Below are 22,495 nucleotides of genomic sequence, written 5' to 3'. Positions count from 1 at the left end.
ACTAAGATAGTAGTATATATAATATACTATACCTGCAGCAGCTTTGACATGAAATTTATTAAACGTTATGCATACAATTGTTTCAAATTTCCAATTTCTTTCTGGTTAGGTGCTCCAGCTTCTAAAGCCATTCAAGGGCACGTTAGTAAGGAAGATGGAATCACGATTTGATAAATCTTTTGCTCAATAACATTGAATATCTAATATTTAAGCTACGTGGTTATCACTTATCAGTGTATTTAATTACATGTCTGTTACAACTGACGTATCATTCGTTCAATAGAACTAATAGTTCTAAATTCTAACTATCTAAGAATTAATTGACCTTATCACAATATATGAAAAAATATAGTAAAGTCATGGGATTGAAAACTGGAAACATGCAAAGAACCCGCTCGACAATTCATATTTTTGTCTCTTTCCGTTTTCACGATCAGGATCGACAAGTTGGGCTATACTTGGGCCAACATTGCTTTGGGCTTCATAGTTAATTACTTGACTAATATATCCACTCCGTGTTTTTTTAAGTACACCCCTTCACTATTTTAGTTTTGGTTATGACTTAAATGACCTTCTTTTACAAACCTTATCCTTTCCCTCGTACTATCACACACTCTCTCCCCATGATAATACACTTCTTCCGAGTCAACAAAACACTTCCCTCTCTTAGAATCGTTTCTCTCTTTCCCTCCCCCACGATATAGCGCATTTGACAATTACTTTATAGAAGTAGTTACCTTTGGATCAACAGAGTGAAACTCGTAAAATTGTAAGTTTAGTAATTCCTAATAATAACCTCTCTTTTTTAAATTTTATTAATTTATTTAACTAACGGAGGGCATAACTCTATTTGGGTGGCTCTGGCTATATTTAAAGGTAGACCAAGAGTTAGAGACTTTGTTTGGAAGGCAACGCGGGGAGGGCTTATGAGGAATGACATGCGGTATAGTAGAGACCTGTCAGATCAAGACATTTGCCCCTCGTGTCACATGATGTCTGAATCTGTGTTGCACTCCCAGAGGGATTGCCCTTGCCTGCAACCTATATGTTCTTTCTTTAGAGCTCAAAGGCAAAATCTCTCGTTTTTCAATCATGATCTTAAACCTATGAGTGTGCATATGTTGAAAGCCCCTCCTCCCCTGCAAGCTTCCTTGGGGGCTTTGCTAAGTGCACGAGACATATTGCCCGTGCACCCAACATTAAAATTTAAAAATATCCTTAAATGTTTTTTATTTTTACAGATTATATAATCCGTATAATTCATATGGATTACGTGATCTATAAGTGTTTTTTTTAATTTTTTAATAAATTAATCTTTTTAATGCTAAATATTTTTTATTTATAAAAAAGATATACAAATTAAATAATTCGTATAAGTTATATCAAAATTAATTGTCATAAAATTTATTATTTAAATTTACATGCGCATTAAATATATATTAAAAATTTTAGTGTTATATATAATATTATTTATTTTATAACATAATTGGGTTATTAATGTTAATATCCTGAAAGTCACAGGTTGAATTTCTTTTTGGGTTATTAATTTTAAATTATTTTGTAAAATATATTTTTGAAAAATTTTCGTTGGGTTCCTTGCTTATGTATCTGGGCCTTCGGCCTGTTCTATTAAACTTGTGTAGTCTTGGGCTTTTGCCCTCCTTCAAACCGAAAAAGGCATTATTATTCGCTATTCAGTGAATGGCAAGCTCCTTTCCTATCGCCTTAGTTGAGTGGTGATATTGTGACATGAGTGATTAGGGTTGAATTAAGATGGGACTTCGGGAAAAATATTTCAAATTAGTTAAATGAGTAAAATGGATGTTCGAAAAAAATATATTACTCAACTAGTGAAAGATTTAGAAGAAATTTGAGTCGATACAGATCCAGTCTTGGTTATAGAAAATATTGTTGTTCTTTTATCGTAAGAATCAAACTTTTCAAGGGTGCAAGATTTCAGCCATGTTAGGACTATGTTTAATTATAACATAAAAATCTCATGGAGGAACTAAATCCAAAGTTCAAACAATTATAGTTACTAACTTTGAATTAATGGAAGATTGGAAAGAAATTGAGACTTTGATCCACAACTAATTACGAAATGATCAACAACCATGATAAGAAATCACTGTAAAATTTTAGCAACCACAAAAAAAGGAACATGAAACAACAAAGCAGAATCAAAGCATGCCGGTGTGCCACCTTAAAACCTACGATACTTTACAAAATTTGAAAACAAAATTTCTAATCCTTGGGGGTGGGGGGACCATAATATATAGTGAGTATTTATTTCATAAAATGTTCAGCGCTGCTATTTCAAACAAAGATTCTACGTGAGTTCACATGAAAAGTAATGTAGAATTAATGTTAACATTTTTTAAACAAGTACGTGTTAATTTAATAGAAATCACAGTTCATGTGATTAACGAAAACCGAAACAGTTAGCAATTTTTTTTATTAAATAAAACGTTACATGTTATTTGCTATTGATCTATTTCATTTCAACCCAAAATTAAATCAATGGTGAACTCCAAAAAAACGTAAACAATCGAAGCATTGAAGATGGAAGCTAAGGAAAGGAACTATGAGCAAAACAATTTCCAATTGCGTTGTATGAGGCTAGGATAAAACCTCATAATGGAAGTAGAAAGTAGAGAGGAGTTAGATGGGGATCGACCATTTTCGTATTTGTAGCTATAATTGAAGAATTTATGGAGATTATTGAGGCTCAGAACATCACGTGCTTGGAAATATGGTTACGTTGGTTCGGTTTGAAATCCACCATTGGAAAGGACGTAGTCTTTATTTTGGTTTAAATTCAAACGACTAGTTTAGGTGCAAAAAGTAGAAGAAAAGCTTACCACGAAGATACGGAACTAGCAAGTGGTAAAAGATAATTATTGCGTCGAGAATATGGATTGAAGAGCAACTATACTAATAGCCAAAATGAACCTTTAAATGCAACGCTAAGAAGAAGGATACACCGTGGACCAATAAAACTAATTGCACCTTAATATTAAAAGGAAAAAAAAATCAAGTTGGAATTCATTTATCAACATTTTTTTCTTTCATTTGAACTTATTTAAATACTTCTTTTAGTTGCTTTAATTGGTGTAATTGTTGAGGCTCGTGAATAAGAAATTTTAGAACTAATAATATAGATCCAAATTTAATTGTTAGATTTTATTACATTTATTTTTGTAATGTATTTACCAATTAATAAAAAAACATTCTTAATTTTTAAGATAATTATTATTATAATTAATACATTTATTATGTACAATAAATTTATTGATCATTATACATATAAAAATGAATGGGTTGTTGTAAATCTTATTAATAATAAAGTGCTAAAGTTTGATTTCTAAAATATTATTTATAATAATTTGTGATTAAATGATAATGAAAAATATTTTACACATTATTATTAGTTAAAAAAAAAACTTTTGAACTATGTTGAAATTGCTTCAATAAACAAATCAAAACATTAGTGTTTCTTTTAGATTTTTTATCAGGAAAATCTGCAAGATATTCTTACAGATTTTAAAATCACAAAAAACTTATTATCCACGAGCAATTTACATGCGGATTTGAATCTGCATGAAAATTCATAGAACATATGTTTCCTGCCATTTTTGTGAAAAAACGACAGAAAAATCCGCATCTAATAAGGAAAATTCTAGTAGTGTGATTACATGTAAATTATACTTCTCCATTGACCGATTAATTTGCTGCACATATCATGCATTGCAGGCTAGCCAAAGTACAAAATGTTGTTTAGTTATAGGCACAACCGGTGAATTACTCCTTGCATAAACAAGTTAATGGGTGATGCCATCACTGTCAGAGACTCAAAGGAGGGAAACTGAAAAGGATAGAGTTGAAAAGATAGTATTTGGTGGGATCCAAGTGTGTATAAAATGAACTTTGGAAAAATAGTAGTCTAGCACAAACCAAAGTTCAACGGCTAACAGTACCTCTGCTAACGGATATAAGAAACATGAACTAATTTTTTCCACTTTTGCTCCGTTATTGGTGTTGGTTGGGAAGATGGATGCATAAAGAGGGAGAGACATTTGAATTTGCAAAGCATCTTCTAAACCACAATCACAAGCCTTATATACATATTGTAGGTAATAAAACAACAGAGACCAAAAGGAAATGTTTATTCATTTATGTACTTAATGCTTAATGAAATCAAGAGCTATTCATTCCTTTTGGGAAAAAAAGGGGCTATTCCTCTTGGAAAATTCTAGTCTAGTATAGATAGACAAAACTTACAATTAGATGCAGAGTGATTATGTGCAAATTATGTCTTTACAATATAATTGCAAGTTTCTTTTACATATATGTAGAGATAGTTCAATAACATTTAATAAAGAAGAAAATATTTGACTTTAATTTAGGTAAGAAAAATAATCCATAGGCTACTCCTTTCTTTATCCTTGCATTCAAGGTGATATATGTGAACTTATTATGCTTTTCGACCAATTCACCATTGAGTTCACTCACACATAAGTTTTCCAAGTTTTAGTAAGAATGTTTGGAAAAACATAGAACGTAAAAAATTACATCCAAATAACTTTTGGGAGGATCCGAGGATGCATAAACTCACATCAGAAATGGGTAACGAACACATTGTTAACTATGGCAAAACCGCAAGTTGATTTTTTTATTTATAAGGAAAAACATTTAAATTTTACGTAAAAGACATTTTATTTAATAATTTGATTCTTAATTTAAATAGGATGCTGGAAGAAATAATCTTTTTTTAAAACTTCTTGAAAAGAGTTTAATATAAATATAATTGTTTTTTTCCTCAAAAAGTGAAAATTAAGCCGAATCAAGCATTAACAGTATCAAACGTACTAATTAGAATGAACATAGTTTTATTTGGTAGGAAAATGTTAACTACGTACTTATAAGCACGAATTGGTGATTGCTGATTTCTTATTGGTTGATCAATAAATTATATAATAAAAAATTAAGTAATGAAAGAAAACAAAGTCACCTCCATTCCAGCATCATATTTCGTGCAAATGTTTCACATTGTCGTATTTACATTCTTAATGATTATGCATGCGGGTTTCTCATGGTTTGGAGGCAGTTGAGGCAAGCTCAAGGAAAATGACGCGTTTCTCTGTTCTAACTTCTAATGGATTTTTCCTCTCAAAAAAACTTCTAAAGGATTTTAATGACAAAATGATGCATAATTACAGCATATCATAATTTACAATGACAATTACAAATTGTCAAGACATATAATGAGGAGATGAAATCAATATTTGTTACCTTAAATAGAATCACTGACAATGGAATAAGGAAAAACTCGTCTTTGTATATGACGGCTAGAATTTTTTATACAATATTATATCATACAAATTTTTCTAATGGAAAGATACTTTATAATCACTAGATGAAGACATGAGATTCCTCGTTTGAGCACCAAGTGAGGTTCTAATTTTTTTATTTTAAAAATAGAACGTGTGTTAGGGTTCTTATACAATAATTGTTGATAAAATTTTGGAAATAGAATAGAGGTTTAATATTTTTTTTTTTTTACAATTAGAAAAGTTGTTTTGTGAAAGGCTAGGGAGTTTAAATGATATGTTTTTCTTTTCATGCGCGAAGACAGAGTTTAATCACATGTTTTTTTTTATTCAATTACGAAATTGAATTTAATTGGTGCTTTGTTGAGTAAATTGAACCTTGCTTTATGAGAAACTCCTTTACAAAGCAAATGCATCAGACATAATCCACAGCAATTCTGTACTATACTGTATCCTCTCTCCCATCTATTTAAAACTATCCTATGTATATTTTCTTGAGGCGAAAATATAATTAAGATGGATTTTATTTTACCGAAAAATTATTTCAAGAAACATTCTACTTGAATATTTATTGGACAAAAATTGAGCTACGAGCCTACGACATGTGGTAGTTCTGGGTGGGTTAGGACCTTTATGCTTGCCACTAATCAGTTTCACTCACTTTAGAGTGGAATTACAAACGTATTATATTTAAATTTAAATTTAAATCAAGTACACTATCAAGTATCAACTTACAATTCTATTTCAATTTCTATTCAAATAGATACCTAATTCAACTGTTTCATTCATTACACATGAATTTTCTATTCTTCCTTTCAATTAATGATGATATGCCATTTTATGGCAAAATTTGTACTTGAATTTTATTAATATATCTTTCTAGTTTCAACACCATCCACAACTACTCGTGCAAAGCATGCGAAATCATGCCAATGTAGATGTACCGTTTCTATGCATCAAATCAAGGTACTCAGTTTTGTTTGTTAAAGTGTTCTTATGTGTATTAGCATGTAATTAGATATTAATTTGTCTGATTTTAAATTGTAATTAAAGTGCACTACAGTTGTTTTAAATGCCGATAGAATTCAAAAATATTTTAGAATTTTTTTAATAAATTATAAGAGATATACACAATTAGTTGTTTAATTAATAAAATCTAAAAAATTGATTAAAAAGAAAAATTTAAAATTATAAATAAAATATGTATTACCCATTCAAATTTGAAACTAAAATAGAAAAAAAATAAAAATAACAAATAATTTTTTAATAAAAAGCAAGCCATTTTAAAATAACCAACCTTTTGTAAAATATAATTATAAATTGCATGAAAATAACTAATATGATACTCATATATTAGGTCTAAGATTCAATTGAATTATTTTTGAACTTCTTTTATTTTTTTATCTGATTTTAATTCTCTTATTTTTTCCTCATGATTTTATTTCTTCAATTTTAAAAAATTCATAATTTTAGGCTAATTTTCAAATTTTCATATGTTGATCATTTAATTTAAAGATTAGCTGATGATGTGTTAGAACTGCAATGAGATAAAAATTATTTTTTAATGATTAAAATAATCTAATTAACTTAAATGTAAAAGATAAATAAATAAACATCTAACATTAAGAATTGGACCGAAATGTAAATTTTCTAAAATTTGACGATTAAAATCCGGAAAAAAAATTTGAGAGATCAAAATTGTAGATTATTATTAGGAATTAAATAAAGATAAAAAATATAATTTAATCCAAATAAAATATATGACAAATTGAGGGTTAGAGAAAAAATATTATTTTTAAAAATCTGTATACTAAAATTACAAAAAGTTGGAGAATTAAAATCGTAAAGGAGATTAAAATTGTAATTTAATTAGTTTTTTTAATATATGTAATGTGTAATGTGAGTAGAAGAAAATGTCAAATTAATTATGAGCTAACGATAAAAGAAAAAGTCAAAGAAATAATATTGGCTATTTGGCTTGTCTCTTACAGACACAGCTACCAGATTTAAATTGTTTATTATTATTTTGAACGTAACCAGAAATTTGAGTTACTCTGAGAGCGAAAGCCAGAGAGACGTTGGTATGTCATGTGGCATTCCACACTTCAAATTTGGAAAACACAGAGAGAGAGAGAGTGAGAGCAAAAAACAACAACAACTGTTCAGTCTCACAAACAAACCTTTTCCCAAAAAGCCATAATGTTCTTCTTCATTCCCTCGTCTTTTCCAGGATGCTGTGCCCACAGCAACCTCAACGGTCCCTTCATACACGATAATCTATAAAACCCACCTCCCAAGTTCCTTGTGTTTTTCAAACTCATTCACTGTTACTGCAAATACTGTAACTGTTGCTATTTTGGGACATGTTGGAGGAGAGTGAGCCATTATTGGGGTGATTTTTTTTTTTTTGTTCAAAAAGCAAAGCTTTTGCTTCTGAGGGAAAAAGTTGCGCAAGATGGATGCTTTATGCAACAAGGGTGAAAATTTTCAAAAGAAAAAAGATGGGGTTCCTTCTTCTTCTAGTGATTCAACTCACGAATGTTCTTCTCCTTCTCTTGGCTGGCCTATTCGGAAGGCTACACTCTCCAAATGCCGCAAATCAGATGAAAAAGAAAATGAACCTGTTTCTCACTTGGAAGATTCAAAATTTACCACTGTCAGTTCCAAAATGTCAGGTAAGTTAGGACTAGAGAATTTGGAATACAACATTTTTGACAAGTTTTGAATTTTGATGCTTTTATGAAGCTTGGAAAAAGACCGATAGTCTGTTCAGACAGAGTCTCACCTGTTTTAGTGTTTATTTTTCTCAATACATTAAAACTATAGTGGTAGTGGGTTTAGTTATTAGTATTTATTTGGTTGTTGTCTAACTACTGGGAAATAATGATGGATCAGGAATTGATGCAATGAAGGAAAGGTTTGCAAAATTACTGCTTGGGGAAGATATGTCAGGATCTGGGAAAGGAGTGTGCAGTGCTTTGGCCATCTCTAATGCTATCACTAATCTCTGTGGTATGCTTTCTTTGTAACATATGTTTTGAGAAAGTGGTACCTTTTTCTGGATTGGCAAATTTTTAAAATTTTCCTATTATGGTGTGAATTTTAATGTTTTTATAATAATGTTTCTAATTTGAATTTCATGCAACATGTAGCAACTGTGTTTGGGCAATTGTGGAGACTAGAACCTATACCTTGTGAAAAGAAAGAAATGTGGCGGAGAGAGATGGAATGGCTTCTTAGTGTTAGTGATCACATTGTTGAGTTAATTCCTTCTTGGCAAACATTTCCAGATGGAAGTAAGCTTGAGGTATAATTGGATTGAGTACTCATTTGTTACTTCAATTTTCTTCTCAATAAAGAGCTCTCTACTTTGATTTTAATTAACACAGCAGTTACAGTTGTGATGTTTGTAACCATGTGTATTCTGCAGGTAATGACTTGCAGGCCAAGGTCAGATCTTTTCATGAATCTTCCAGCTCTGCACAAACTTGACAATATGCTTCTTGTGAGTGTTGGATTTTAATGTTTCATGGTATGCTAATAGAATAGTAATTGGTAGAGAAACTGCTCTGATACTTTCATGTAAAATTGCGTTTATCACAGGAAATTTTAGATGGTTGCAAGGATATGGAGTTTTGGTATGTTGACCAAGGGATTGTAGCCCAAGATGCAGATGGATCAGCTTCATTTTGCAAAAGAATTCAACGGCAAGAGGATAAATGGTGGCTCCCAGTTCCTCGTGTCCCCCCTTCTGGCCTCAGTGAGAACTCAAGAAAGCAGTTGAATCACACAAGAGAATGTGCAAGCCAAATACTAAAAGCTTCTATGGCTATCAACAACGGTGCTTTAGCTGAAATGGAAGTTCCCGAGTCATACTTGGAAACCCTTCCTAAGGTATGATTTTGCACATAAATAGAAGTTAATGTCATTGTATTATTAAGACAAACGTTCAAAGAAAGCATAATATGAGATTGATTACAGACCCTGCAAGTGAGGTTTAATTTCATACACTGTTAGTGTCAAGACTTTTACACTGTCCACTAACTAGATGTCATTTTACACATAATTAAAGTAGTTTTTACAAAAATTAATAATCATATCATAAAAGGTAATCTATGATAGAATGACAATGTAAAGAACTTTTACACTGCCAGTGTATTTAATTAAATTCCACAGTAAGTTTACCAAGGGGGAACATTCGTAGCAGGTGTATCATGTATTAACTTTGCTGCATCATGAACTCAAAGGAGCTAACACACGTCTTTCTTCTAAAATATATGTATACTATCTGCAATGGTAAAATCTGGTTTAATTTCTCTGTTGACTTATATGACATTGCGGTGAAATTTTAATTTGGTTTGCACAAAGAGTTCTTCCAACATAGTTGATTCATGGTTAAACTTTCAGAATGGAAGGACTTGCTTGGGGGATTTTATTTACCATTACATCACATCAGAGAAATTCTCTCCAGAGTGCCTGCTTGATTGCCTAGACCTCTCCTCTGAGCATGTTGCACTAGAGATTGCAAACTGTGTGGAAGCCTCGATATACGTGTGGCGTAGAAGAGCTCACTCTAAACCCCCAGCTAATCCTAATCGTTCATCTACAAAGTCATCCTGGGAAATTGTCAAGGACTTCATGGCTGATGGAGATAAGAGAGAACTACTAGCAGAAAGAGCTGAAAATGTTCTACTTTCATTGAAGCAAAGATTCCCAGGTCTCACTCAAACTACCTTGGATACCAGCAAGATCCAGTGCAACAAGGTTCCATTCCATGCTTCTGTTACCTTATTTTCATCCAATTTGCAATATTTTCTCTCAAAGCCTTTAACATTAACACATTTCATTTCAAACATTCAGGATATTGGAAAATCCATACTAGAGAGCTATTCAAGAGTGTTGGAGAGCATGGCATTTAACATCGTGGCTCGCATAGAAGATTTGCTATATGTGGATGACTTAACAAAACATTCAGATAGGTTTCCTCTGGTTCCAATGACAGTGTCTGTCTCAGGCACTCCTCATAAAGCAATTGGCACACCAAGAAGCTTTTCACCTGCACCACCACTAATTAGTCCTGCAAGGGGAGAGAGATCCCCTTTCCTTGGCAACAACCACAACAACAATAATAATATCAAACCTCAACGTCGTGGCTTCGGGGTGAGAAGAGTATTGTCAAATTATCTAGGGGCAGAATCTAAAGAAACAAAGATTTTAAGCAATTCAACTGTGGTGAATGGTTCAAACACAAGCAACAATAAGGAAGAACAACCAGAACGTCAAAAGAAATCACATGCCATGCATGGCAAGACAAAATGACTGGTGGTGAGGTTGTGTATAGTAAAGCAGCCATTTCTTTGTATCTGTTTTTTTTTTATCAGCATTTCTTTGTATCATTTACTAGTATCTTCTATGGTTGAGTCCTAAAAAGTTCTGTTGTTAGTTGATAATGGAAATGTGTAGTTGTTGGGGTTATTATTTACAGTCTTAAGTGAAATCTGACACGGATCAGTTCAGGACCAATTGTATTAATTAGAAGATTGTATTGTATGATCAATGATCTAATGTAGTTAGAGGACATGGTTTTGTGTATTCCTTCAAGATGGTGTTGTTCTTAATGATCTAATGTAGTTAGAATACTATTTTTAAATTTATAAAGTAAAAATAAGTATTTAAAACAAGTTATTAATTACATTTAGAGCTGTGCAAAGAGAAAAAAAAAACTACTTTTAATAAGTTAAATTATATTAAAAAGAATCCAATATGATAATATTTTCATTCCATGCAAAAGAAAAGTATAATTTTCTAAGGTATCCTATTATATTTATTTGAGTATAAAAATATTGACATAAATATAAATTATGCTATATTATTCCTGTAAAAAAATGCTATATAATTATTTTTACCTTTTTTTCCGGTAGATAAATATCTTTAAAATATATGTCAAAATCGAGACAACAAAACATTAGCACACGTAAGTAAAATTCAATTTGATGTTGAACAAGCCTTTTCCCTTTTTTTTTAAAAAAAAACAAAACATAAGCATTTTAAACATTAATAACAAATGTAATTTATTCTAGAATTGTTCAACTAACAGTGATTTTGTTGAAATTCCCGCAGAGGAGGTCATACTGCCATACACTCAAGTCCAATATGAAATAGAATTCTAACCAAACTAAAGTTAATATCAGCTGTCGTTGTAGTATAGTGGTAAGTATTTCCGCCTGTCACGCGGACGACCCGGGTTCGATCCCCGGCAACGGCGTTTGACTTATAACTTTTTATATTAAGAGCTGTTTACACAAATGCTTTAATTGGGCTTTAAATTAAGAACGATACGCTTTGAATGGGCTCCCATATGTCCCCTTGGGCTTCACGCCAGAGCACTTTCTCTCATCGCCTTTGCCAAGTAGTAAATAATGATACAATGTTAAGTTCCTTTTCTTTTCATTTTTCTTGTGATTCTGGCAGTCTTTGCCACAATTTAATCACTGAATTAATGGATATCAACACAAAAACAACATGCACCCATGTGTATGCTCAAAAGAAAGCACAAGGCCATATTATTACTAGTCATAGAACGGGATCACATCATATTATAATAAAGCAAAAGCCTACAAGGTTACAAATATAAAATAAAATTAATACAAAGCAAATGGTAGTAATTAATTTTGGCCCCAAGCTGCTGTCGCGATTTGACTGCTGTGGAGTACTTAGCCAGATATCTGGGACAAAAAAGGACCCAATATGTGGACAAAAGAGTACTAAACTTTGTAGGATATATGCCCTACCCATGACTTATTTCCATATAGTTAATTAGGGTATAGACTACACCGCCAGTGGTCGATCTTCATCCTACATCAATATGAACTCGGTTACGTTAATAAATGAATCAATTAATGTCCATAGAGATTGGCCTCAACCATGGACATGTTGGTCTTTAACTATGTAATAAATTTTTGTAAGCATGGTGTGAGCAATGAGCATAACAAAATGAAGAGGAGTGGTAATAATACACTTTATAATGCATGTTTTTTTTATTAGTTATAATTTATTAAAAATTAAAAAAAATTATGCGTGTAAGTGAATTTTACAAAAAATTATAATGTTTAAATAATTTCAATCCATAATAAAAGAATCTATTGCTAATACCACTCTAACTTTAAAACGTATTCTTCTAGCCAATTGTTATGACAGTTCCAATTTCACTATTTTATTTCCAATACCTCAATCAATTTAATTTAAAATTCTTGTTACTTTTTTTGTGAAATGAGCATCGAGTTAATTATTCGTGTTAATCTATTGAGTTTTATGTATCTAGGCAAGCCAAAGAAGATAGAGAGGGAGGGAAAGATACCTGGTCTGCAGGATGCTGTTTTTATTTTTTACGTAGTGCGATGTTAATAATAAAGGGAACCTGCAGAAACCAAAAATAATAGAGGTGCACTAAAGTTAGTAAATTGTAGTTGTTTGACTTATAATATCTTCTTAGATAACATTTTTAATTCCTTTAGCTACTGTTCCAAGACTATATATCCTGCTCCTACCTTGCCACCAGTTCCCTCTTGCAGCGCTGTTTGAGTCGTTACTATTGGAATCACCATCATCCTTATCTTTCTTGAACTGCAAAGGTCAACAATATAAATTACTTAATTAAAGTATATATTAGCCAGCTTCGATATCATTATACAGTCCAATAGCAAATTATCTTCTTGTGGTCTCTGTTTTTTTTCTTAAATAATATTTCTCATGATTATGAAATCAACCTCGTTGCATGATATTCTAATTACTTGTCCATTTTACATATGTATTCATATTTCATGCTGCAAAGATATAAATATTTTAAACAAAAAATTATACAGGAAATTAATTTATAGCAAAATTTTCCGGATAATTAATCAATCGGGAGAAGGTATTTTGATTTTATTTTGAATTTTCATGTATAAGTTTTTGATTAAAATTAATGTTGAGTTAAATATATATTTTTTTCTTTTTAAATATCATAAATTTATCGTTTGACCCTTTATTCATAAAAAGTTGTAATTTAATCTTTGTATTCTTTTATGCAATTTATTTGTTTTATAATTAACGTTCTTATTTTTATGACTTAAACAGCAATATTTTTATTTGATCTCTCTATAATATCACAACTTTTTATGGGGGACGAAATGATAATTTGTTAAGTAAGAGCAATTGAAAACACCACTTAACAGACAAAATAAATAAATAAAAAAGACTATAGATGAAGTTTGTATCTATGTCTATACTATACCCACTTTTATAATAGTGAGAAAATTGGTAATATTGAGAGGAAAATAAAACATATTTACACCTAAAATATAATACTATTAATTATATATATAGGATTTATATGAGTGAACTGCGACGACATACATATAATGTCATGAAGTCATTTTCCAAAAAAATGACAGATATTTGGGCAATATAAGTAAAAACAATAACATTAGCCAATTTGATGAAGTATCACTTTTATAACATATAGTGTCCTCATGTGAAACAAGGGCCACAGAAATAATGGATGAGAGTCATAGCACTAACAACATGGTGGGGTTGAGTGGTCCTGCTTCTTGGGGAATAATTTTCTTGACCACCATAGTAGATAGAAGAGCTGAAGTAGCTAGGCTCCACAGTCTCATTCTGATAATTGGTACTAGTATTCTTGTTACTGATGCGACTGCTGCTTTCACTTTTATTGGTCTGAGTTCCTAAAGCAAATCCAAACTGAGCCAATTTACTAAATAAAACCAGACATTCAAAGAGGTTTAAAACCATTATATGCTCCCAGTACGTAGACAAGATTTGAGATGTGATGAATTGAAAAAGGTACGTAGTGCTAGTGGTATAATGGTATATATCATGCAAATGCAATATATCAAGTCAAAATAATTAATATTAAATAGAAGAATACAGCTAGGAAGAAGTTTTGAAGGAACCTGGTGCTCCCACTTCTTGCATTCTTGATTCTCTACCCCCAACCTTACAAGTTAAGAAAAAGTAACAAGTTGAGTATATTTGACTGATTATGGCAATTATAATTCACGAACAAGTATATACTCACTCTCTCACTATATATATATCGTCGACCTAAGTAAAACAATAGTTTTAAATTTATCAATAAAAAATGTATTTTATTAATTTTTATAGATTAATATAAAAAGTCACATACGTTAATAAAATAATTTTAAATTTTGTTAAAAAATCTAATATATAATTCTCTTATTTAATAATTTTTTTTATTAAAATTTATTTTAAGTCTCACTTACTGGATGACTTGATCTATATTTATCATCAAAGCATTTTACTTTGATCAAGAGTGTCCGGAATGTGCAACCATATTCAAAAAATTACTCAGAGCAAATTAAGACCGAAATGATTCAAACAGATTCATGACACTCCAAGGCAAAAGAACAGCTTTAAACGACAAACCCTGTAGTTACTATAACTACTAAAAATTCCGATGAGTTTTACCATAATGACCTCAGCAGCTACATGCTACTTAAAAAAGATATATATATGCTGCGTACGCAGAAGTGAAGTCAGAGAACAAAATATTTAAAAAATATGTTGGCTAGAATAAAATTGAGTACCCATGCATATATAAGTTAAACAGAAATAATTAAGTGATGACTAAGAATAGATAAAAAAAAAAAATTGAGAAGGTGATGCATACAGAAGGCGGAGGTGGAAAGATGGAGCCAAAGAGGCCGGTGGAGGAAGATGTAGTGGAGGAGGAGTCCTTGGGGCCAAAAAGATGGTCAAACTTCATGGTTGATGAAGAAGAACCTCCTGCTTGCTTTTTGTTGTTAGCCATGTGTGTATGGATAGATGGTGATGGGTTTATAATATATCAACAAACTTAGATTTTGGAGAGATTTGGATAGAATCTGAAGGGAAAACAGATAATAAGGGGAAAACCAAAGGATAAAGAGGAGAGGAGAGCAAGTGAAGTTGGCAGATGCATAGGAAGGACACGGGGTGAGGGCTATTTATAAGCCCAAAAATGTATGTTCTCATTCCATTGAGTGCTGATTAACTAACTACACATGATCAAGGAGAGAGAGGAAAAATGATATGTGACAAGTCACGTGAGAAGAAAAGAAGAAAAAGATAAAAGGAAAACAAGATAAGGAAATAAGAGAAAAGTGAGAATATAATCTAATTAATTTATTTCATTTAATTCCCACCCCTTTGCTCCATGAATTCTTTACACCGGAGAATGTTAACAAATAACTATACAATAAGTACTCTTTCGATCAAGAATTAAAAATGATTTTTTATGAATAAACGATATATATATAATTATTTAATTAAAATATATTACATATACACAAGCATAAAATCTCTCGCCCGCGAGTGTATATATATATATATATATATATATATATATATATATATATATATATTAATTTAATTATTGAAATATAGTCTTGAACCTAAGTCGTTTACTCCCTTTGCAAACTAACATTGGCACTAAAGTCAATGTGCCACCCACCCACTATTCTTTTATGAAAAAAAAAAACAATGAAAACCCACAATGCTATTAGACATCCGGTGAGAAAAAAAAATATATGTATTATAAAGTTTATGAAGTTTTTTTATAAATAAATATTAATTGTTAATTTTTATTGAAAGATATTTAGACCCACGAGGTCACGATCTTTTTTTTTTTCTTTTCCCTTCATTCATCAAATTAACTTTATAATTTCTTAAAGTTTATGATCTCATAGAAAAAAAATAGAAAAAAGAGAGGTGTGTTGTTGGAGGGAAGAATAAAATAAAGCGATGTTGAAGTATCATTCCTCTTCTTCTATCCCGTTGCACGCTGTGAACTTCTCATTCCTTGCTCTAATTGTAGGAAATTCATCGGTCGTTGTTCTTGTTCTCGTTTAATGTTACAATGTCTTCAATCGAGAGTGTTGCCATGTCGTGAAAATACAACACTTCTCCTCGCACTAGTACTGTACTCAACTTCTCATCGTTGTTGCCTATCTTGATGGAACTAACTTTTTATTGTGATGTGAACTTTGAATGATTTGAGAATGAACTTTCGATTCAATTATAATATTTTTAATTAGTATTTGACTTAAATGTGTTTTTATCTTAAAATAATAAATTAATGAATTTTATTTTAAATATTTAATTATTTTTTAGGTTAAAACTCTAATAAAATAAGTTTGTTTTATTTTTAATTTTTCTTATTTTGTTTTAATCATTCTAATATATTTATTTATTTATTTTAGTCCTTATAATATTTTGTTCATTTGTATTAATCCTTTTGAAATATATTTTAAGAATAAAAAAATATATTCTAGAATGATTGAAATAAAATAACAAGGATTAAAAATAAAAAAATTATTTTATTAAAGACTCAATGTAAATAATTTTTTTATTATTAGAAATTAAAAACAAAATTCACTAACTTATTAAAAATTAAAAACACGTTTTAATTTAAACCTTAACATTTCTATTGATTTAATGATTTTCTATGAGTAAAGTGTGACTAGAGTGTAAGTATATGTATACAGTTACTTATCACAAACTAAGATAAAATTTAAAAGTATTATTCATGTGAGAGTGTATGAGAGATTAAATACAACTAATTTCTTTTCCAAATGCGTGCATCAAAACGATACTATATACCCTATTCATTGTTATCACTAATAGTCATGATAATGATAACATTCCAAGAAAAATAGCTCAACAACAAATTAAATTATGACTATTATCATGATTATTAATATTATTATCACCATCACTTATTACCACCATTACTATTATTAATATTATTGTTGTCCCTTGAGCCATCATCTATTCATCATTTTTTTTTTCAAACCCAATGTAACCTCACCCTTAAACATCCTTAATTAGGCCTATCAGGACAATATTATAATTCAACTTATAATTATAATTTTTGCTCTATTTTTTATGTAAGCCAAACAAGAATTATGATTTTAAATTAATTTCAATTCTAACAGAATGAAAATTACAATTTTAAACTACAATTATCAAATGAACCCTAACATTTTTTTTAAAAAAAAATCTCGAGGTCGCTTCCTTACACATGGGGGTTTGATGTCGGATTCTAAGTGGATGGACCTTATAGACATCCTTAATTAGAACCAATTCTTTCCATTCCATCCTAAAGTTTTGACCTTCAAAAGGGCTAAGATATGATATTTTTATATTAATGATTTTTTTTTCGAGGCTGACGTTAAAGAGTATTATATATAATTAAACATATTTCACTAAATGATCATAAAAATGCGTTTTATTAAATATTTTAATTATTAAAAAAGAGTGATGAATTATATAAAAAATATTAATATATTTTATTAATTGATTTAACTTATAAATATTGAATGATCTTTATAGTTATTATATAATACATATTTTCTTTTTTAATACTTTTATTTTTAACGTCTTATATACAGTTAAATTAATATAAATAAGAAAAAAGGAAATAAATAAATTTGAAAAAAGTATTAAAGATACTGATTTAAAGTGTAGATAAATGAAATGAATGTAAAACAATAAAAAAATATGTTTATTGTAAAAAATTGAAAGTAATTATGTCAGGAAAACAGTAATTAGAAATAAAATATGAATATAAAGTTAGAAAATAATTATTTATTTGATATTTACAAAATAAAAAATTATAAATAATAATATGTCTGTTTGTCTTATAAAAAATTCGGTGAGAGATGTTCACTTTTGAGTAAACATGATTTTTTTTATCAGACGAGTAAACATGATTTAATAATCAACTAGTTATTTTTCAAAGTAAATTTTTTATTTATATGTTTTCCTAAAGTATGGCCGATCGTATAATAGGATCTTATTCCATACCACTGTAATTTAGGGACGGGCAGGGAGAATGGAGGTTCTTTGGTTGTTTCCAAATTTTCTAGACGACCTCAATATTTTCTAAATTTTTTAATAGAAGTTTTTGCTTGCTTGATGTGGGAAATCAAACGCATATTCGCATTTTCAACATGATATCCAGGATCCTACTTAAAAAGTGTGTGTGTGTGTGTGTGGTGGGAGGGGGGTTATGATTTACCAAACGAATTGTACTTACTTCTTTAAATTAAGTACATTATGGTACCCTTAATAAAAGTACATTTTAATGTAAAAAAAAAAAAAAATCCCAGCTTTAAAGTTAATTATCCGATGCTTACTTATATCAGCAAGTAATTGTTTTACTCTATGTTGGGCGATTGGACCCTGCAGAATGCTTGCAGCAAGTAATCCCACACCTTTAAAGTGGGGGGAATTATCTTTTTTTGCGCTGGGATGTTGGAAGGGTTACTTATGGGTAGGGACCTTATTTTGTAATATATGCTGGATAAGTTTTAGACCAATAGTTTATTGCTAATATGTACATGCAGGGTCACCATCTCCAAGCTTTGGTTGCATCGTGCATGGCTCCGTGTTTGTATCATGTATCAGGGTGACACTTCTTGTGGCAAAAAAAAATGTTTTACTTTATCACGTCACGCATTCACCCTTAGATAGTCACCTTCACAAGTTATTGGCCAAATTATATTTACATCTCTAGTGTTGTTTTTAAATTACACATAATATTGTTCCTTATTTAATGTTTACAATAACTTTTTTTTTTTGTAAGAGATGTAAAGTGTAGTATATAAAGAGAGAGAGTTATGTTACAGTTGATAACTTGTCAAACAGAAAAGATATGTGTCATATATGAAAAGAAAAAAAATATGTCTTATGATCGTCTAACGGTTAAGTTTAAGGTTATAAATGAGTTTAGCCAAGTTGGTCAACTCACTTGACCGTTGAAGTTGGCTTGTTGAAATAAAATAAAATTTGAGTTTCGCTTGTTTATCTCATTCATAACTTAATTGTTTTTTTTATGTTTTTTCTTTATCAAGTTAGTTTTTAGTAATCATTTTAATACTATGATAATCTATAAATTCAAATATGGATGTGGTATGTGAGATTAAAAAATATATGCAATTATATTTTAGTATTTCAGTGACTAAATTCAAATATATGAGATTAAAAAATATATCCATAATATAATATATAAATACCAAAAACTAGTAAATTCTCATAATCAATTTAAATAAATAAATTATTCACGAGTTCTTAATATCAACTATGTAAAACTTACGCTTGACTAAATTAAATAATTGAGCTTAATCTTAAGCTCAAATTTATTTACTTAATTAAATAAATAAACTTGATTGAGTATTTATCAAGTTAAACTTGAGTAGTTCACAAATAATTCAACTTATTTACTCCGCTAGTCAAGTTCATGCTCATGGGGGAGGGGGTACAAGATTGGATTGTATTGCTTTTCTCATTAGTTTAGTCTGCTTTAAAGTGTCAACTATCCTAGAAAGGATAAATCTTGACATATATATTGTTAAATAAAATTTAAATTTAAATTTATAATATTTTAATTTTGACTTTTCATTTTAATTTAAGATTTATATATATATATATATATATATATATATATATATATATATATATATATAAAACATATCTTATGAGAATAAATATTTTATACAAGAGTGATAGAATTAAATTTAAATCGTATAATTATACATGAATGATTAAGATTCAATGTAAAAAAAATTACATAATTTTTTAAGTGATTACATAACATTAAATCTTAATGGTCTATATTTGATTATATAATTCAGAGTTAATATATATATATATATATATATATATATAATGAATTCAGTTATTTTAAGAGTAACTCTTTTAATTTTTTTATTTTTTATTTATTTTTTATTTTTTTAAATTTAATAATTAAGATTAATTACTTATTATAATCATTAGATTTTTTAAAAATAAATAATAAGAATGAGAAGTAAAGAGTTACACTTGGAGAGAAATGGATCCCTCTTGGTGTGTGTCTATATATATATACAAGACTGTCCTTTCACGGAAATGAATGAATCAATAAAGCTAATATTTCACGGAAATGAATGAATCAATAAAGCTAATATGACCGGGGCAAACTTATGTCCTTAATAATGATTAGATGATATAATATCAGAAAAAGTTATTAGATGGATATGTTATCGTTAACTAGATTCCATTTTAATGTAATATTTCTAATATTGTTTTGCAAATGGTCATATGGGAATGGTGGTATATAAAAAGGGATAAAAGTAGATGGAGGAAGATGTATGTGGAAAAGGATGTGAAAGAATTTTATTTTGGAGAACATACGGAACTAAAAAAATTCCCTTCGTTCTCCCAGATTCCTTTTGGATAAAAAACATGATAAAGAAATGCATGCCGGAATAATATTGAACCAGATACTCCCTCCATTATTTATTATTTTAAAATTCTTGTATAGGTCTTTAAAAAAAAACATTGTTGTGCAGGGGATTAGTAGTTAAGAAAATCATTAAGTTATAAGTGGAGAGTTCGAATAATTTACACATTCTTAAATTCAAATCAACTCTGTTGTTGTCTCTTAATAATAAAAAATCATTAAGTGATTTTGATTATAAATAAAATAAAGTTTATTTTATTACATTACTTTCATTACAATTAAATACTCAAATATGATTGTTGTTACTATTATTATTACTAGTTGAAAGAGAGACCCTTAGTGCCTCTATATGTATTTTTTAAAATAAAATATAAAAAATTAGTTGAAAAAAGTAGTGATAACAATCTTATTTTGAAGGTTGATGAAAGAAATAAAAACAATTTTATATATTAATAAATAATTTATAAATAAAAAATATGTCCACCAAAATGGGCAATTATATTTATTAATAGTTATAGATAATTATTATTAATTGATTAATTAATTAATTAGTTAGTCATCTTCATCTATTACTTATCAAGAGTGAATTAAATAAAAAAGTAACTAATATCTTGTTAATATTTTAAGGAAACTTAAACTATATATAAGAGACTGATAAAATAGAACGGAATATCTTCTAAAGTAAGTTTAAAGTACTCTTTAATCAATAAAGAGCGGTTCCATTTGGTCAGATTTCCGAATGATAAGCATGCAACTTGTGCATAGCTAAAACTAATATTTCCATAATATATAATATATAATACATAGGATTAAATTAAATCAACACATATATCTCTTAATTTCAGGTCTTAGCAATAATATTTTACTGATAAATTAATTATAAGTGTGACAACAAGTTTTTATTTAATCTATATATAAGAGATCTTATAATTTCTATATATATATATATAAGAGATCTTATAATAGATCAATAGTGACTTTCCCGGGATCTCTTCCTCATTTTTGCGCAAATAAAAGAGATAGATGAACTTATACGTTGTAGAATGAAGCAATTCGAACAATTCATCCAACTTCCATATTTTAAAATTCAAAAATAATACTCACTCGGTCTCTAATTATGAGATATTATTAATTTATAAATATGGTTAATTTAATTATTAACATTAAATTAATTTATAATTGTAATATTTATTCAAAATTACCCTTAAATAATTACTGCTTGGAGTGAAAATAATAATAATGAAGTTTTAATTTTTAAAACTTAACTTTTCAATTATCCAATCTTATAAGAGAGAAAAAGAGATAATTCATAACATTTATTATTTATGGATTAAAAGAATTAATGATATTTTGATGAAAAAACAATTATTGTAAGAGACAATTAAAAAATAGTTTTATAAAAAGAGAAAATAAATTTTAAAATAATGTTATTATGAAAATGGACGAGGAAGCAGTAAAAAAATAGTAAAATATCCAAATTCTTAAAAGAAAAAAATCTATAATTTTTTTTAGAAAAATGTTGTATGCTGACCGTGTAAAGTGTTTTATATAATCATTTAATTACAACTCATCATGTATGATAAAATAATTCAAACAGGAATTTATGATTAGATGATGGTATAAAATTATTTTATATTGACAATTTTACATTAATTCAAATTTATTTTTATGTAATTAATATAATATAAAAGAAATATGCAAGTGTGTAAACATTAAACTTTTTTTTGCTGAGTAAAAAAAAAAACTATAATCTTGCATTGTTGATCGTCTAATTTTTTTAAAAAAAGCTATACTAATTGGGAATTTGAATTTACAATTTTGAAATAATAATAATAATAATTGGGATTAATGTTGACTTGATTGTGAAGAAAGATGGAAGAAG

The 22,495-nt window shown here is 28.9% G+C and overlaps 2 protein-coding genes and 1 non-coding gene across 3 annotated transcripts; 2 read left to right on the top strand and 1 right to left on the bottom strand.

The window, feature by feature from the left end:
• The first annotated feature begins 7,398 nt into the window (after window positions 1-7,398).
• On the top strand, window positions 7,399-10,931 carry LOC114398752 (rop guanine nucleotide exchange factor 5-like). Its single transcript, XM_028360909.1, has 7 exons — window positions 7,399-8,005; window positions 8,226-8,342; window positions 8,483-8,637; window positions 8,761-8,835; window positions 8,934-9,224; window positions 9,738-10,094; window positions 10,191-10,931. The coding sequence occupies exons 1-7, from the start codon at window positions 7,786-7,788 to the stop codon at window positions 10,647-10,649; spliced, it is 1,674 nt and encodes a 557-aa protein (XP_028216710.1). The 5' UTR covers window positions 7,399-7,785; the 3' UTR covers window positions 10,650-10,931.
• Window positions 10,932-11,523: 592 nt separating this feature from the next.
• On the top strand, window positions 11,524-11,595 carry TRNAD-GUC. Its single transcript has one exon. It is a non-coding gene; the product is annotated as a tRNA-Asp (tRNA).
• A 270-nt stretch (window positions 11,596-11,865) lies between these two features.
• Window positions 11,866-15,321, bottom strand: LOC114398746. Its single transcript, XM_028360905.1, has 6 exons — window positions 15,022-15,321; window positions 14,285-14,327; window positions 13,890-14,056; window positions 12,878-12,953; window positions 12,688-12,747; window positions 11,866-12,185 (listed from the first exon to the last, which is right to left on the bottom strand). Exons 1-5 carry the CDS (start codon window positions 15,160-15,162, stop codon window positions 12,731-12,733), a joined length of 444 nt encoding a protein of 147 aa, XP_028216706.1. The 5' UTR covers window positions 15,163-15,321; the 3' UTR covers window positions 11,866-12,185; window positions 12,688-12,730.
• Window positions 15,322-22,495: the final 7,174 nt, after the last annotated feature.

The sequence above is a fragment of the Glycine soja genome, chromosome 2, assembly GCF_004193775.1.
Source record: "Glycine soja cultivar W05 chromosome 2, ASM419377v2, whole genome shotgun sequence".
Taxonomy (NCBI): Eukaryota; Viridiplantae; Streptophyta; class Magnoliopsida; order Fabales; family Fabaceae; genus Glycine; species Glycine soja.
The sequence above is the reverse complement of the archived record's forward strand: the minus strand, read 5'-3'. Positions and strand labels throughout refer to the sequence as shown.